The 18,201-nt window shown below is 41.2% G+C and overlaps 1 protein-coding gene across 5 annotated transcripts in view; it reads left to right on the top strand.

Moving 5' to 3' along the window:
* Nucleotides 1–1,851: 1,851 nt before the first annotated feature.
* The window catches only part of casp10 (caspase 10), a 34,496-nt gene continuing 18,146 nt past the window's right edge, over nucleotides 1,852–18,201 (top strand). The window contains exons 1-6 of one of the 5 annotated variants that reach the window (XM_031892625.1): nucleotides 1,852–1,873; nucleotides 5,546–5,881; nucleotides 7,565–7,615; nucleotides 12,440–12,536; nucleotides 13,015–13,150; nucleotides 15,522–15,613. In XM_031892625.1, the coding sequence (XP_031748485.1) occupies nucleotides 5,586–5,881; nucleotides 7,565–7,615; nucleotides 12,440–12,536; nucleotides 13,015–13,150; nucleotides 15,522–15,613 (672 nt within the window). In that variant the 5' untranslated portion in view covers nucleotides 1,852–1,873; nucleotides 5,546–5,585. 5 annotated transcript variants of the gene reach the window in all.

Raw genomic sequence — 18,201 nt, 5'->3', positions numbered from 1 at the left:
CATTTCTGGTGGCCCCACTGGCAAATCACTCCTCAACACCTTGCTGGGCCCCCTACCACCCTTAATGCTGTGGATAGATAGATACAATTGTTTCTTTAGATTGCAGGGAAGTTTAAACAAGAATAGGATCTATTGTTTGGAATCTGTGGCATAACTATTGTTGGCATTTTCATTTCTCTCTCCCCTGCAAATTGTGGATTGTGCCACTGTTTCTGCCACTGTTTGAAATTCATAGGGAATCTTTATATAACTTGGAGCACTACTTCTCAAGGCTACAAAGCACATTTTATTTAAAAAAAAATAAATAAAAAATCCAAAAATATATTTTCTGACCAATGTGGATTTGTGCAACTCTGTTACCATCATAAACACAGTAATGGTGTATTATTACAGATAAAAAGCCATTCTATTATATCATAGCTTTCTGGATAATAGATTCCATGGGTAATTAAAAAACAATGCTGAAATATTAAAAGTGGCCAATTACATTTATTTAAAAAGCGTTGTGTGTCTGTGGGTTTGTTTATAGGGGAGGGGTTTGAGTAGGGGGGAAGAAGTTTGTTTGCAGAGAAGATGCACTTTATCTCTCAGACATAAAAGCTTGCTCTGCATTCACAGTTTTACCCTGCTCCTAAAATATAACATTAAAAAAAAGTTTATTTTATAGTGTGTAACCCTATTTTGACTGTAATAGACAAACTCCAGCTATGGGTAAAGCATGGGGAACACGGGACTCCCTTTTCACAGGATGGGCCTTCTCTGGATGGAAGTAATTTAATGGAGGGTGTTGTCTTACTACACCTCCCACTGCCAAGTGTAAACACAAAATGTAAGTAAAAGAAATATATGGACACAAGAAGCTCTTGCAAACAAAATAATAACTGGTTTATTTTTTAAAAACAAATGATGATGTGGAAGGTTTAATACAAATACTCACAGAAATGAGGTGGAAATGCAAGGCAGTCTCATAAATGGTAAGGCAGAACAATTGGCACCACTGTGGAGAGTGTAGGGAAAGCAGTCTTTTATCCTTAGGATGTCCACATTATTGGACCGGATCCCAAACAGCCAACGTGGTTCAGGGATAGGAGATAACCTGACACTCTTGTCTCTGCTGCATACCCTACAATAATGCTGCAGAGCCTGTAAAGGAGACTAATCCTTTAAACCTCCTAGTTGGAGCCCAAAACTGGTCCTACTAAATAACTACCACATGTTTGAAGAATGTGCTATAACAAGAGATACCCTATGCTTTCTATACCTCGTTCACGGGATCCCTGCTCCCCGACTTTTCTAAGGTTGAAGGTTCCCTTAGGGCAGAAAACTTCTGGGCCATGTGGATCCCAGGCTTCTTGGAGCACATCCACACAGGTCAACTGCTGAAGGCCAAGAAGAAAGATCCAACCCTTCTCAAACACTAGGCGCGCAGAATTTTTTTTACCACACCCATTTTTTTACGGCCACACCCCCTAAATACCACTCCTATTTGACTAAATATTGCAGGTTACATTTCTGGCGTTTTTGGGGTCCTGTTTTATGTGTTATTACAGTTTTGCTGAAAAGGTGAAATTGCCCTTTAAGCTGTGAGTTTCAGTTCCCCTAAGAGACTTGTTTAACTTATTAGTTACAATTATATCATTTTACCTTTCTGGGCTCTCTGCCAAAAGCCTACTTATTTAATTAAAAGTGAGAAACAATGTATCTAAGTGCAGGTGACGCTCGTTAAGATTTCTGGGCTCTCTGCCAAAAGCTACTTTTAATTAAATTTGTATCTTTTTTAGCTTCAGTGCAGGGACTTTTCGATAAGAATCCGGGACTGCGGGTTGAGGGGTCAAAAGAGGGACTGTCCCTTGAAAATCGTAACAGTTAGGAGGTATGCTATATTAAAGTGTGGTAGGTTGTGGTCTAAGGCTAATGTCAGACGAGTCGTCTGGCGTATATTTTCAGCAAGTGGAGAAGCACTTGCCGAAAATACCGCCATACGCCTCCTACCTGTATCTGCACCCGAATGAATGAGATATGCTCCGGTGCAGGCTCATGTAGCCGAAATATGCATAAAAATAAAATTTAATGCGTATTTCGGCTACATGTGCCTGCACTCAAGCGTATTCCATTAATTCGGGTGCAGGCACAGGTAGGAGGCGGATGGCAGTATTTACGGCAATCGCTTAAAAAATATACGCCAGACATCTGACGTCTGACATTCGCCTAACCTATGGACTAGTAGATAGAGGTAAATGTAAATACCAAACTAGTTACATGGGTCTTTGCCCAGTAACAAGGAATAAGAAAGGGTAGGGTTTAAAGCCATAGGGTCACATTACCCCTAAGGGTCCCTACAAGTGTTTATGAAGCCACTGTTAAAAGCTGGCAGTCCTTGAGCTTCATCATCATTTAAACTGCCCCTTACAAAGTGACTTGAAAAGACATGTCTGCGCAGAGATCCGCCCTCCCTGTTCTAACCGATTGCACAGACATGAGTCATAGCAGCAGCTACACGTGGGGGAGGAGCCACAGCCAGGAATTTCCAGTTTACTTTCAGCTTCTGAGCCTCTGACAGTGAGCTTGTTATCTAACTTGTGTGAGGAAACACAACTCTCAAAAGACGTGAAATTTCCTTTATTTAACAAGTATCCCGACCAGAGTCCACAGCTTTTTTTGTGTGTTTCATGTAGGTAAGGCATTCTGTTTATGTGGAATGTATTTCTGAAGCAGGCCGGTTTTCTGTATATATGTGTTATACACTTCCTGGAACTGCAGTGTGAGCTGACATATATCGCTACCAGCAACTTATTTACCAGATTATTTAGTGGGGGACTGTAACAGAATAGACCAAAAGTGTCATTGTATAATGTGCAATTTTACTGCTTCTCGAAAGGACTATTTTAAAAAAGGGAGAGGTTAAATCGCAACGTTTATGCAACATCAGCGCAATTTTGCTGTCATCGACAAACATCAAAGGTGAGAAAATCATTTTCAGGAAAACTTTTTGTTTACAAGGAACAAAGAAAACCTGTTCTAATAATTGGTGCCTTAATCAGCCTGCACCTCTGGCAACAAAAACCTACACTGTAAACTTCCTGCCGCTGGATAATGCAGCATGCTGTTTGTTGTAAATATAATACAGTTATGGGACCTGTTATCCAGAATGCTTGGGACCTGGGGTTTTCCAGATAAGGGATCTTTTTGTAATTTGAATGTCCATGACTTAAGTCTGCTTAAAATGATTTAAATAATGAATAAACCCAATAGGATAGTTTTACCTCCAATAAGGATTAATTATATCTTAGTTGGGATTAAGTACAGGTACTGTTTTATTATTACAGAGAAAAAGGAAACCATTTTCTAAAATTAAAATTTCCTTTCCGTAATTCGGAACTTTCTGGATAACGGGTCTCTGGATAAGGGATCCCATACCTGTACAAAGGGCCATGGCAGATGGGGAGATTAGTTGCTCACGACAAATCTCGCTTGTCGCGGGCAACTAATCTCCCCGATATGCCATCCCACCGGTTTCCTCTCAAGGCAACTTCCGCGATTTTGGGAAATCGTGGCACTGCATATGCCATCCCACTGGCGAATTACATTCAAGCCGGTGGGATGGCATATCGGGGAGATTTGTCGTGGGCGACTAATCTCCCCATCTGCCACAGCCCTAGGGTACCTACAATAGAAAAATTGTTTCCCCAACCTGCTCGGCTAATTGGGGCGGGGGGGGGGTATTCTGTGACACTGTAGTTATGGCTCCATTTTTACCTTTCGAAGTGAAGTGATGCATTGTTAGTTGTATTGCTTCTGTTCTTTGTGTGGTAAAATATCCAACCCAGAAATACAGCACACCCAGCTGCAGTGAAACAACAGATTGTGATTCATGGCCCAAGCCTTATTCAGTGTGTAGAAAATAAATGAATGTACAGATTTCTTAACACCTTAGGCCCAGAAAGTAGGGACGACACATAGAAGCAGAACGGGTTACCCCCTTGCATGTGCCTTCCTTGTGCATCATTCATGGGAAGCAAGGTTCATTTAATGCCTGTTTAGGACAGGGGTTAGGTATGTAGCGCCTTTGTGTCTGTAGGAGTTACTCTAATCCAGTGGTTCTCAACCTTCCTAATGCCGCAACCCTTTAATACAGTTTCTTTAAATTATTCCTAAGACCATCTGAAATGTGTTTTCCGATGGTCTTAGGCGACCCCTGTGAAACGGTTGTTCGACCCCCAAAGGGGTTCTGACCCATAGGTTGAGAACTGCTGCTCTAATCGTATGAAATGCATCTAGCAGAGATATGCAAAACACGACTGTTAGCCCGATGCTAGCAGAATTATGCTGATGACAGCAATTTTGTGTTTATAGGTATGCTAGCGCCATACAATGGCTATTCTTGCATGCTATCTGAGCAAATGGTCTGCCAGGTAAACGGATGGACATTGTAAGTGGCCTTACATGTGCATGGGCACATTTGTTCTGTTCTGCTTACATAATAAAATATACACAGGCAATGGCTTCCTGACATATATGCCTAGCAAAATTGGATGACAAAATCTGGGAATATCAGGCCAACTTTAGTCTTGGCTCCTGAATGAGTTAATTGGATAGCTTACTTATTTAAGTAACAGTCAGAGCAGAGATCAGCATGAAAATTTATGCTTTCACATTTTTGGGGATGATTTCTGCTCTGTGTAGCTGTTCTCGGGCCAACTCAATACAGCTAGATACTGGACCGTATTGGAGTGGATCCGCTTCTTTCTGCCTGCCTACAAAATGCGGGCTGAAGAAAGCAGACCCTACAGTTAGTGTAACCTTGCCCTCTGGAGCGAGGCATCAGCCTGAAGGGGAGCTGGGTTTCGTTGTGCATGTTGCTGAGACTGGGGTGGGGTGTAGTGGATGGCTGATGAGGGCAGGGCTGATAAAGTGCACAGCAGCACATAATGGTTGTAAGGCATGCATAAACACAGTTACTTATACATTTCACAAGAGCAAAATGTTGTAGTTTATTAAAAAAAAAAAGTATTGTATTATGCTAATAACATATATAACATATGAGGCACTTTTCAGTAGTCAGGGGCCACTGTGAGGTCTTGTGTGCTAACCCCATGAACTCCTCACCAACTCCAAATAATATTCACAGGCTATAAGCAAGTTCAACAGCATAACAAAAATGCACCAGCCCCCCCACCTTCGGAGAGGCCAGGAACACAGCTGCCTAGCTGCCCCCTCATCCCTCCGACTCACAGGTGCGAGCGCCCCTCTGCTGATAATTTCCAGGACTAGAGCGGCTGTAGAGGAAGAAGAACCCATGGTCTGGACCCTGATCTCTGCCACTGAACTGGTGTTTAAGGAAAATGGGCCAAAATGCGACATATAATGCTGAAACTCTGGCTTAAAATCTGAGAAATGTTTACTTTAAAATATAGTATAAAATGAAGGGCCTTCAAAAAAATGTCCTGGAAGGATCCAGGAAAACAAAAATGGGGGGTTTGACTGTATATTAATTTACTAAATTTACTAAAACTGAATCTTTATATTTCTATATCTCTTTTGTTAGGTGGAGCTGACACTTACCCTGCACCTCTGCACTTTCTAAGATGGATTTCAATTCTATGCTTCTAAGTATTGATGATGGATTAGGACGAGAAGATATAGAGGCTTTAAAATTTCTCTGCAGGGATGTCCTCAGGAAAAATAAATTGTTGTCTGTACGGTCTGGCCAGGAACTTTTTCAGCAACTCATGACCGAAGATTTAATAAATGAGGACAATTTTTTTCTGTTAAAGGAACTTTTATACATTATTAATCACCACAGCCTCCTCCGTAATCTTGGCACAAATAAAGAGAAAGTGCAGAAAGCTCTTCCACGCCAGGGGAGAATATCACCTTATAGGTATGATGTCCTCTATTTCATATGGATTATATTATAAAACTAACAGATCAGGAAAAATAGTACACTAATAGGTTAAATTAAATTTTTAATTCATTATCCCGGTGGGCCCAGGTCCACCCCCTGCTGGCTTGAACTTGTGCCTTATAAAATAGATGCAACATGATGTGTGTGTGTGCGTGCATGTATGTATGGGGAGCTTGCTGTAAGTCCAACCTTGGGTACACTTATTATGGAGTGCTCCACTAGTATCCTGGGCTGGTACAATTTTCAGCAACATGGGGCTCCTGCCTGGGGACTCAAATAAGTGATTATCAGTGGGGGTAATGTTTGGTTACATTAACTGTGAATGTTCCAGATAAAACACTTTCTTTTTCATGCAGGTTTTAATCACACTAGGGATTTGCAATTGGTCTTTATTTTTTTTAAAAATTTGTTTTGGTAGTATCCCGGGCTAGTGCAGTTTTCAGCAAACTGGAGCATCTTTCTGAGGTCTCAGATAAGTCTTAGTCAGTGTGGGGTGCTTAACAAATTGCCACTCCCCAGTGATTGTTCTGCTTTTTAATAATTTGTTAAGTCAACTGAGCTTTATCAGTAGTTACTAGTAAAAAACATGATGTTCCAGATTAAATAATTTCTTTTAAATGCAGGTTTGAATCATTCTGGTGATTGGTAATTCGTCTTCGTTTTTCAATTTCTTGTTGTGTATTAATTATTTATTTTTTCCGCAGCTCCCCAGTATAGAATTTCGAATGTTATATGGTTGCACGGTTCTCTATTAATCTAGCAACCAAGAAGTGGTTAAAAAGATTGGAAAATGGTTAGAAGAGAGTCTGAATAGGCAGATAAGCAATAAAAAGTAACAATAATTATAAAACTTACGCTTTAAAAGGGCAAAAGGGGCATCTGCCCAGGGCCCATTGACTGTGCCACTTTTATTTTCTTGCTATCCCCCTGGCCCTAAGATATGTGACAAGTGTAACCCCCCTTACCACACCGGGTATTTACCAGCCAGCACACATATATAAAAGACATGCATATGCTAGAGTGTAACGGTTGACACGTGACAACGCACTGTAGGCAGTGCTTGTGGTTTTCAGCAACTATATGCTGTGACATAGCCAGGCCTGCTGGTGTGCAGCCTCAAAGGAGATATATGGGATAACTTAAACCCCCTCCAATCTTGTAGCAATAATGTATAATTTATGGTGCTGGTTTCACTTTGGTCTAACAAATTAATATTGTCTTTAAAAATGGCCCCTTTATTGGAGCTCCCTATAGATCTGCTACGGTCCCTGTCCCAAATAAGGGGTGGGTGGTCCCTGTCAGAAGCACAATAGTATGGTCTGCACAGCCCTGCAGTCACACAAGCAAAGACAGGCTTCAGTTCCCTCTCAGGTCAGTCTAACTGCTGATTGGTTCCTATCCTACAGTGTAAATGCCACCATTCCCCCCCCCCCCCTGCACAGCCTAGGAAAGGAGAGTGCATGAAGTGGAACAGTTGGGCAAGACTACCAGGGTTTTTGCAGATTTTTTTTACTAAACACAACTATTTAAAGTACATTCCTTTTATATTTAAAGGAGAAGGAAATTTAAATCACTAATAAATGTACTGGCCCAGGATATTTCTGCAGATAAAACTTGTCGCCATCTTCTTCGGAATGTTCCCTCTTCTTTTCATTCCAGTTGTGGCAGGCACATGCGCAGTAAAGGGAAAGCCGAACTTAGAAAGAAAAGGTAAGACTCTTTGACTGTAATGCGCATGCCCGTGCTCCGGTGAAAAGAAGAGAAGGACAAATTATTGTGCAGAAATACCCCAGTCTGGTGCAGTTTTCTGCTAACAGGGTTAGTATCAGGTAAGCTATTACAATCACTGCCTACTCCCTAGTGATTTAGACTTTCCCTCTCCTTTAACCCTTTAAGTGCCACACAACATACTATCTGGGTTTGGGAGCGGAGGAGCACTTGTTCCGTTCCTTCCCCAGCCCCTAGGCAACGAGTAGAGGTGGGGAACAAATGGCCCCTGGGGCATGATCACCCAGGGGCCCCTAGGCAACAGCAAGCACGTGGTTACTATGTGCCTGCTGTTGCTTGCACTTTCTACCCACCCCCCCCAGTGCGAATACTCATAGAATCTGCAGGAAAGATGGCTCCTCCTGTTCCTGGGTTCCTCCTGTGAATCTCTAGCCTGCTTCTCTAGCCTCCCCAGGTTAATGTCACATACACATGCAAACACACACTTACTACACTAATACACACTTATACTTACACGCACATATACATTTTGGGGGGATTTAACACATTCACAGCACTCACACTTAGGGGCTAATTTACTTATTTACGAACGCCCCGACCGTTCGCTCGATCGGTCCAATCATATTTTCCGCGACTTTTTCGTACCTTGCATGACTTTTTCGGCGCTTGTGCGACTTTTTCGTATTTTCAGTGCGAAAAAATTGGATTGGATTTGCCGCTGTTTACAATAGTTCGGTACGAAAATTTTGTGACTTTCGGATCACAATACGATATTATCATGACTAATACGATTTTTTCGGAAGCATTTTTGTGATATCTGCGATCTTCAGGAATTTTAGTTTCCAATCCGAATTTTTCCCATTCGGGATTCGAACTCGTGTTTTGATAAATCTGCCCCTTAGTTGCACACACATGCACCCAACACACATTTTGCCAAGTGAATGTAGGGACCCATAGGTATTAGAGTCCCTATGGCTTTAATTCCCTACTGCCTATTTCCTATTACTGTTGCTGGGCAAAGTCCCATGTATCTAGTTCACTATACCTTATGCCTTATTGGTCTAGTTAGGATGACCACTCCCCTTGCAGACTGATAAAGTGTCTAGCAAGGAGGGGTGGCTTCCTCTTTGGCTGCCTTCTGACTCTCAGGGAACAACTCCATTGAACCTGGGATCAGAATAGGCCCCAGTAAAGCCACCTGCGCTAGAGTAGCCCCTTGGTGCTCTAGTGAAGTCGGGGACAGGGCCCCGTGAATGAGGAGAAGTTAGTGGTAGGATAGATCCTGTTATAGCACGCTTTAGATAGTGTGATATAGTTAGGGCTATCTAGTAAGAGCAGTCTTGGCTCCAACATAGGAGAAAGTTAAGGGTTCAGCATACCCAGGCTCTGGTTGCCTTGCTGTAGGGACCGCAGTTCAGGCAGTATCTACCCCTGATCCACCATTGGCTGTAGGGATCCGGTCCAGTAAAGGGTGATCATCCTTAGGATTTCTGCTTGTTCCACATCTGCCTCCAATGTGGTGCTACTCTGCTTCTGCCTATAACAACTGCCACTAAAGACTGTGTTAACTACCTCAACTATTGTGAGTATAACCCAGCTTCAACATTGTCTGTGACAATAAACGTTCTACAGTTATTCAGCAAAGAACCTTCTGGCGTCCTAATTACTATCTCTGCACCATACAGCCTCAGGGAGTTGTAGTTCAACAACATCCTCATCTCCAAATTAGCTCCTATAGGCCATCTCCCACTTAGCGGAGGCCCATCCTGGGAAAGGGGGATCGCATGTAACACATGCTCAAGTATATATTAACCCGGATTAACCCCTAAACGGTCAAAAAGGTGTTCCATGTACAAACACTTTGTGGATTTTTTTTCGCATCATTTTGTTTTTTTGCCTGAAAAAAATGTTTCATTGCCATTATGAATTGTGTATTCACCAGTTGCACTGCACAATACCTTTTGTATCTTATTTAGTTGCTTTTATTACATTTTCTGTGATTGGTGCATTTTTAGTCATTTTATTGCATTTTTAGCCATTTTCTTGCATTTTCAATTCTGCATAGGTGCTTGATTTTGTCCATAAAACTAATTTGCCCAAGCCAAAATACTCATACTGTGATTCTGACTGCAGATTTCCCTAGACGAAAAAAAATGTTTTTTGGATTTTAGCAATTTTATTGCATTTCGCATTGTTCTTTGTTACTTGTCTTTGCCCATTAAAATTTAGTCTGCTATATAATCGATTTGAGTGCCTCTGTGCACCACATAGTTTGTTAAACCTATGCATATTGGGCATCAAACTGTTCAGTAGACCCCTGCCATTTACAGTATATTAAGAAAGTTTTATGTCAATACGTTACAAAATGTGGGGTACATAATAGGACAAAATGCAATTCTCAGAAATTTCATAAAAACTGTTATGTTTAGCATAGCTTTGTAGTTTGGTAGTTTGCAGTTGAAAGATTTATTTACCCATTTTTGTTTTGTCAGAATGTGTACTTTTGGAAAATATATGGTTTTATAGGGTCTCCGTACTGTTAGGGGGTCTTATGGCACATAATGCACATACAAGGAACTTACATTGCAGCATATGCACTTTGTATGCACTAACTTCCTTTTGGGGTCTCTAAATTCCAGGTAATTTGGTGATCCTATGCACAATGGGCATCAAACTGTTCTGTGAATCCTTGGCTTTCATACTTGTATGTTTTTTACTTGGTATCTAATGTTATTTGGGAGATAAGGTGTTGAAATTTAAAGGTTTGGTGCAATTTTCAGGTATTTCATCAAAACCACCAATTTTGGGAAAGCATTTTTACTTTGTACTTTGTAGTAGAAAGACATGGGTGCCCATTTTGAATTCACCTGAATGTGTACTTTCCAAAAATATATGGTTTCGGAGGGGGGGTCAATGTAGTTTTTTGTGTTTTTACCCTACAAAAATGCAAGAAATGTGTAATTTTCAGTAGCTTAAGAGATCTCCGGGGCAATTTATATGCACTAACCTCCTTTTGGGGTCTCTAAATGCCAGATACTTTGGTGATCCTATGCACAATGGGCATCAAACTGTTCAGTGGACCCTTGGCTTTCATATGTAGGATGTGTTTTCTTTGTACCTAATGCTATGTGGGAGATATGATACTTGAAAGTGGAAGCTTTGAGGTGATTTTTAGAATTTTCATAATTTTTTATAGAAACTGCTAAATTCAGAAAAGAATTGCTGTTTGGTACTTCAGAGTTGGAAGACATGGTTACCCATTTCAGATTTGGCAGAATGTGTACTTTTCAAAAATATATGGTTTCCTGGGGTAAACCTAATGTTCCAGAAGTCATTAATTTCCATAAAACTATACATATCCGTTATTGGCACGTTCGGGAGACATGAGGCTTTTCAAGTTGAATTTGTGTACATAAAATAAAATATGTTTCTGGTATAAATCCCTATATCATGAAAAATTTCAAGTTATTTTTTGTTTTAGATTTAGACCTCTAAATCTTGTTCCAAAAGTAGAAATACACAAAAACCCAGATTTGGAAAGCTCAGGTTCTCCTGAAAAAACAAATGCTCTATTTTATATGTTTATAATGTATAGTCCTGTAGAGATCCATAAATGGTATATGCCTTCTGTTTTCCTTTGTTAGCTGGCCAAAAATGGACAGGTTGGCTCCCCTATTGAGGTCACTAAATGACCAAATGTTTTCCTGATTTAGTCATCCATGCTGTGGGCCAATGCATGCTGATCCAATTGTTTGTCCCCAGGCCAAGAATAAGATCTTAAGTGGTGTGGTCTGTGGCAATTGGCCTTGAGAGAACTGCATCCATGGTCTGGTACAGTCCATGTCCGGCTCGATTTTAAACCTGAGATATCTGGCTGATTTCTGGCCTGATATTAGTCAGCAGCCTGAATGGAAGGCCAACATACATGCTTACTGGAGGGTCAGAGTCAGCAGCCTTTTTGGCCTGGGTATGGCCAGATCAAGAGCAAATTGTTGCAGTGGAGGCAGCCATTGCTTTTGGAAAGCAAAACTGTAAGCTTATCTTATATGTAAATGTGGGCCATGCAGTCCAGTGGCTGCCTCCACTGCAACAATTTGCTAGTGTCTCTGAAGCAAACACAGGGGCACATTTATCAAAGTACGATTGAGTCAGAATACAAAAAATTTGTATTTTTTCTAATTTATAGAACTGTGCGTATTTTCTGCAATTTTTTCTTTAATTTGCACAACTTTTTCATACTTTGGGACAAAATTTACGCACAAAATCAAATTTCGCAAAGAGTAGGAAAGTTTCGGATTCATTCAAGCTTCGTTATCGTGACTTTCCTTGGGCCAGGTTGGAGCTGCAGAGTGCCATTGATTCCTATGGGAGGCTTCCAAAATCATGCAGAGAAGGATCAAAGTCAGAAAGGTTTTCCCACCATTTACGTTCGCTTGGATACGAAAATTTTGTGACTTTTGGATCACCAATACAATATTATGGTGACTAATTTTTTTGTAAGCATTTTCATAACATTTCCGATCATCAGAAATTATCGTATCTAATCCGAGTTTTACCCGTTTCGGGATTCGAACTCATACTTTGATGAATCTGCCCCATAGTGAAGGGCAACAGTTAATTTTCTTTACATGCATAGAAAACCCATTTCTTTGTGTTACTGTTTGTATAATCGAGAATTGCTAAGAAGGCTGATGTGCTCTTATGAAGGAAGTTATATTGTTATATACATTTCTGAATATATTACTTTGTGAGAGAAACCTATATGAGTAGAATGATTACAATATGCTCTATATTTATAAATGGCAGGCAAATGCTTTATCAGCTTTCAGAAAATATCGCTGGAGACGATGAAAAGCGTGTATACTTCCTACTGCCTCTTCAGAAGAAGCATAAAGAAAACAAGGTGAGACAACAAATGCACAGGGTTTCTAAAACTCTCATGCTTTTATCTGCAGCATGTCAAAATTCAGGAAAGATTGCACTCTGGTTGAGGGAAACAATAGTCTTTTTTAAAAAAATAAAAATAATTAAAAAATAGCCCCCTACTGTGTTAGGCTGCCTGCATGGGAAAGGAGCTCCTGGTTCCAGCAGCCATGTTGTGGCACTTGCGCATAACTAGCGATTACTTTCTTTTGCCATGCCGCTTCTGATATGACTTATTGCGGCTTCACCAGGCACCCCTCCATCCCCCAGGTAGTTTTGTCATTCCTCAGATATATGGACTTGAGATGAGGTATAAAATGGTAAGTAAAATGTTTTCTGTGCTTACATGAAAATTCACTTTAATTGTGTGTGTGTAACTTAATATTAAAAAAAAATGATTGTTGCAAGAAGAAAGTGCATAACAATAGTATAAAGATCTCGGTATTCTTGGATTTTAGACCTTTCTGGAAGTGTTATGTCAACTGGAAAGAGAGAACTCCATTACAGAAGACGATGTTGAACTCCTGGAAGATATCTTCAAAAAGGTTGCGCCTGATCTATTGAAAATAATTGAAAAATACAAGGAACGGGGAGGTAGGTTGAGGTTAAGCACCAAAATCTAAAAAGTGTTGTACCCATACGGAGCAATGGGGGGACTTCTCCCCACTGCTCCTTATCCAAGTTTGGGCCACTGCACGCAAACCCCTCTCCCCCTGTATCGCGCATGCGCACTCGGGGGGGGGGGGGGGGGCGTGCGACCGGGGGTGGCCCCGGGGCGGCCAATTTGGAAATCCGGCCCTGCCTATAGTTCCCAATCAGTCTTGTTAAATAATTTTGTTTGTTACCCTGCCAGGTGCCTGAAACACTCTAAATGAAACATATAAGTGAGATTTATGGTTAGGGTCTTAGGGCCTTTACTTAAAATGTAAGTTTGGGTTTAGGATCCCTTTAATACTTCAACAATTATTTTAGCCTCTGAGGAATAATGTATCATGTTTATTCTCCTGTAACTTATAAGCATCTACTATCCCCCACCTATAGGAGAAGTGCTAACTACCTCTATATACTTTTGTATCCACAGTATTTTTCTTGGTTAGAATATTACCCCAGCATTGCCCCAATGTGCATTTACCCAGATATTTACCCAATCCCTATTTTTTAAATTAAGCAACGCAATATATACAGCTTAAAGGAGAAGGAAAGGCTAGTAAAGAGTTAATCTCAAGCTGCAGGCATACCTTCAGTTGTCTCAATAGTGCCCTTAAGTCTCCCCATATTTCACCTGTTCAGAAGATCTGAAGCAAAATAGGAAGAAACAACACTGAGCTGGGTAAAGAAAGTTCCCATAATGCCTCGCTCCTGCACAGACACCCAGACGAAGTGAACATGCTCAGTTAGTAAGACTATGAGTCAGCTTCCTGCTGATTGGCTCAGATCTACATTCCTAAGGGGGGGGGGAATGAGTTCTTAGCATTCTTGAGGGAGGGGGGAGCAGGAGAGAGCAGAGAGCTGCGTGTCTGTGGCACAGGAATTACAGACACAAGAAATCTTTTTCCAGAGAAGTCAGTGCAGCGTTTCTGTGAGTGCTTATGGCTGTATTTACATAGACATTTCTGATAAAGCTTACTTCGTTTTTACCTTTCTTTCTCCTTTAAGGGCTGTGACAAACAGGGAGATTAGTCGCCATGCAACAAATCTTCCTTGTCGCGGGCGACTAATCTCCCCGAAATGCCATCCCACCGGCTAGAATGTAAATCACGGCGCAGCGATTTGCCAAAGTCGGCGAATTTGCTTTGAGAGGTTGTCACAGCCCTAAACAGTCAAATGCTCTCACCATTTATACTGCTCCATTTTTATGTGCCATTCTTAAGGGGTCAGCTTTGGAAGCATATAATGCATGTCTAAGGCTATTTTGTTTTAGTGCAGTTAAACAAAAGAGAATCAAGTAAGACCTTTTTAAAATCTTTATCTGGCTGCAGCAAAGACCAATATCCATGAACAGTTTGTTTGGTTATTTTACTTTGAACATAGTTCATGATAAATGGAAGGGAAGTACCAGACTTTTTGGATCTGAATGAGAGCACCTGTTTATATTACCTGTTTACCTGGTACATTTTTTATACTAATTTGGTCACTTCCTCTAGTAATAAAATTATCTTTTGGGTTTCACCATCGTGGGGCCAAGTTGGATGTCATTTGGGCTTATTTACCAAGATAATCAGTGGTGATCAGTGATTTGCATGTGACCCTTATACAAGTAAAAGAATGAAAACAAAAATGTAGCTGGTTGCATTAGGTTACTGCATTGGAGAAAATTTGCTGAATTTCGAGTACAAGTATGAGACCCATTATCCAGAATGCTCAGGACCTGGGGTTTTCCAGATAAGGGGTCTTTCTATAATTCAGATCTCCTACCTTAAGTCTAAAAAAGTATTTAAACAGTTATTAAAACCAAAAGGATTGTTTTGGCTCCAATAACGATTCTTTTTATCTTTGTTGGGATCAAGTGCAAGGTACTGTTTTATTATTACACAGAGAAAGGAAATAATTTTAAAAAAATGTGAATTATTTGATTAAAATGAAGTCTATGGGAGACAGCCTTTCGTAATTCGGAACTTTCTGGATAATGGGTTTCTGGATAAGGGGTCCGATACCTGATGCAGTATGTGGTGGGTGCAACTTAGCATGTGGCCACTATTACACTGGAATTCTGGGAAAAATACTGCAGTATATTGATGTGCAGGCCGGGCCAAAAGCCACGGGTCAGGTGGGTTCTGTCTAACATCCACACATTGGAAGTGGGTCACGGGTGGGTTCAGGCCGGACTCTTCTGCCCTTTCCACCCAGGACCTCACTAAGTCCAGCTTCTGGCTCTGGCAGCGCCCATTTATAAGTGTTCTGTCCCACTGGAGTTTGTTTACACCTGAGGTATATTTATTTCTATAATTACTGTTTTTATTTTTAGATAAATTACATCAGACAGAAAATCACCTGATAGACCCATCTGCTCCACCAGAGGATGAGCATGAATTAATAAACCCACCTCTCTCCATCCAGGTATATGTCATTTCATAGTGCTTAGGGCTGTGACACATGGGAAGATTAGTCGCTGTGCTTCAAATCTCCCTTGTCACGGACGACTAACCCCCCCTCGAAATGCCATCCCACCGCCGATTTACATTCTAGCTGGTGTTACAGCCCTTACTTTAGCAATGTTCACTACCAATACAATGCTATAATATATACATATATACAAACTCAGTGGGGAAACCATGACTGGTCTGGGTTTGAATGTTAATGTGATTTTTTTTTTAGAATAGTATGGCAAGGAGATCACCAAATAATAAAGTTAGATTATATTATGACTGGAAATAGATTACATAGAAATAAATCACAATATTAAAAATAAATCCTTAAATTGTTCAATAACAGAAAAATAATAGAATATACACTGTATATATATATATATATATATGTATATAAATGATACACTTGTATATGTATGTATGTATGTATGTATAACTTTATTTATAAAGCGCCACAAGGGTACGCAGCACTGTACAGTCTTACAGAATACAAAATTACACACAGAGAGGACAAGTGATATAATAAATAAATACAATAAATACATATATGTGTATATATATATATATATATATATATATATATATATAAAAGTGCCATGTGGTATGAGACACAGTAGGAAGGAGGTCCCTGACCCATAGAGCTTACAATCTGAGTGGTTGGATAACATACAGGCACAAACTGGAAGGTAAGAGTGCACCAGGTATGGGCCCTTTGCCCTTAAGCGCAGGCAAAATAATAAATAATAAATAATAATAATAAAACTGGGCAAAATAATGTTTTAGTGCTCCAGAAGGTAACAGCTGAGTTTTTTCTTAAAGAGAGTGGGTGATTGTTCCCTACGGAGGGATTCAGGGATAGAGTTCCAGAGGTAAGGAGCAGCGAGATAGAAAGGTTTAAGACGAGAGCGCAGTGGGTGTGGATGGTGTAAAAAGATGGAGGCTCTGAGAGGAGCGGAGGAGACGACCAGGAACATGTAGGGAGACCAGTGAAGAAATGTAGTGAGGAGCAGAGGAGTGAAGGGCTTTGAATGTCAGCAGAAGGATTTTGTAAGCTATCCTTTGCTTGACAGGCAGCCATGCTAGTGAGCTTAAATGAGGCTGAGCAGGTTCCCTCTTAGGAGAGAGCAGGAGGATCCTGGCAGCAGAGTTTAAAATTGATTGCAGGGGAGAGAGGTGGGAGTCTGGGAGGCCGGTTAGTAGGAGATTGCAGTAATCTAAGCGGGAAAGGATAAGGGCATGGATTAGTGTTTTAGCTGTTGCTTGTGAAAGAAAGGGGCGTATCTTGGCAATATTGCGGAGGAAAAAGCGGCAGGTTTTGGCAGTGTTATTAATATGGTTAGAGAAGGAGAGGGACTGGTCAAAGATAACCCCAAGGCAGCGTGCAGAATTTACAGGGTTGATGGTCATGCCATCAATAGTAATGGTGAAAGGAGGAGGAGGGCCAGTTTTGGGCGGGAAGACCATGAGCTCTGTTTTAGCTAGGTTAAGTTTGAGCTGGCGTCGGTTCATCCAGGAGGAGATAGCCAGGAGGCAGTTACCAATTTGGGTTTGAACATCAGCAGTTAGTGCAGGGGTGTCTAAATATATCTGAATGTCATCTGCATATAAGTGATATTTAAGACCAAAAGAAGAAATAAGGTCTCCTAGAGAGAGAGTGTACAGGGAGAACAGCAGGGGACCAAGCACAGAGCCCTGAGGTACCCCCACACTAAGCGGAACCGGGGTAGAGGATTTGTTAGCAAGAGCGACAGAGAAGGAACGGTTAGAGAGATAGGAGGAGAACCAGGATGCAGCCTGATCCCGGATACCCAGAGAATAGAGAATTTGCATAAGGACAGAATGGTCGACAGTATCAAAAGCAGAGGAAAGGTCTTGGAGAATGAGGACCGAGTAGCGTCCTTTAGCCTTGGCAGTCTGGAGATCATTTGCCACTCTACATAAGGCCGTCTCAGTGGAGTGCGCAGGCCGAAAACCAGACTGCATAGGGTCCAGCAGATTATGGGTGCAGAGGAAGTTAGTGACACGAGAAAAGACAAGATGTTCCAGGAGTTTAGAGGCTAGGGGCAGGAGAGAGACGGAACGGTAGTTAGAAAGGCAGGATGGGTCCAGCGTAGCCTTTTTAAGAATGGGTGTGACACATGCTTGTTTGAAGAGAGGGAAAAGTACCAGAAGCCAGAGAGGAATTGAATATGTGGGTTAGAGCTGGAGTAAGGGCAGGGGCACACTGTTTTAGTAGGGATGAGGGCATAGGATCCAGCAAGCAGGTAGTAGGCGGAGAGGATCGGAGAAGCTGAGAAACTTCAGACTCTGTTACGAGACTGAAGGAGCTGAATACGGAGAGAGGAGATTTAGGAAGGTTGAGATTACTGGTATCAGAGGGTTGGGAAAATTGTTTGCAGATAGAATCGACTTTGCTTTTAAAGAAGTCAGCAAAGTCCTGGGGGGTGTGTTCAGATATGATTGATTCATTAGGTGAAGGATGAAGTAGCGCGTTAAATATGGAGAATAAGCGCCGCGGGTTTGATTTATTATTATTTATAAGTGTGTTATAGTATGCTT

This window comes from Xenopus tropicalis, chromosome 9, assembly GCF_000004195.4.
Source record: "Xenopus tropicalis strain Nigerian chromosome 9, UCB_Xtro_10.0, whole genome shotgun sequence".
Lineage (NCBI taxonomy): Eukaryota > Metazoa > Chordata > Amphibia > Anura > Pipidae > Xenopus > Xenopus tropicalis.
The sequence above is the reverse complement of the archived record's forward strand: the minus strand, read 5'-3'. Positions and strand labels throughout refer to the sequence as shown.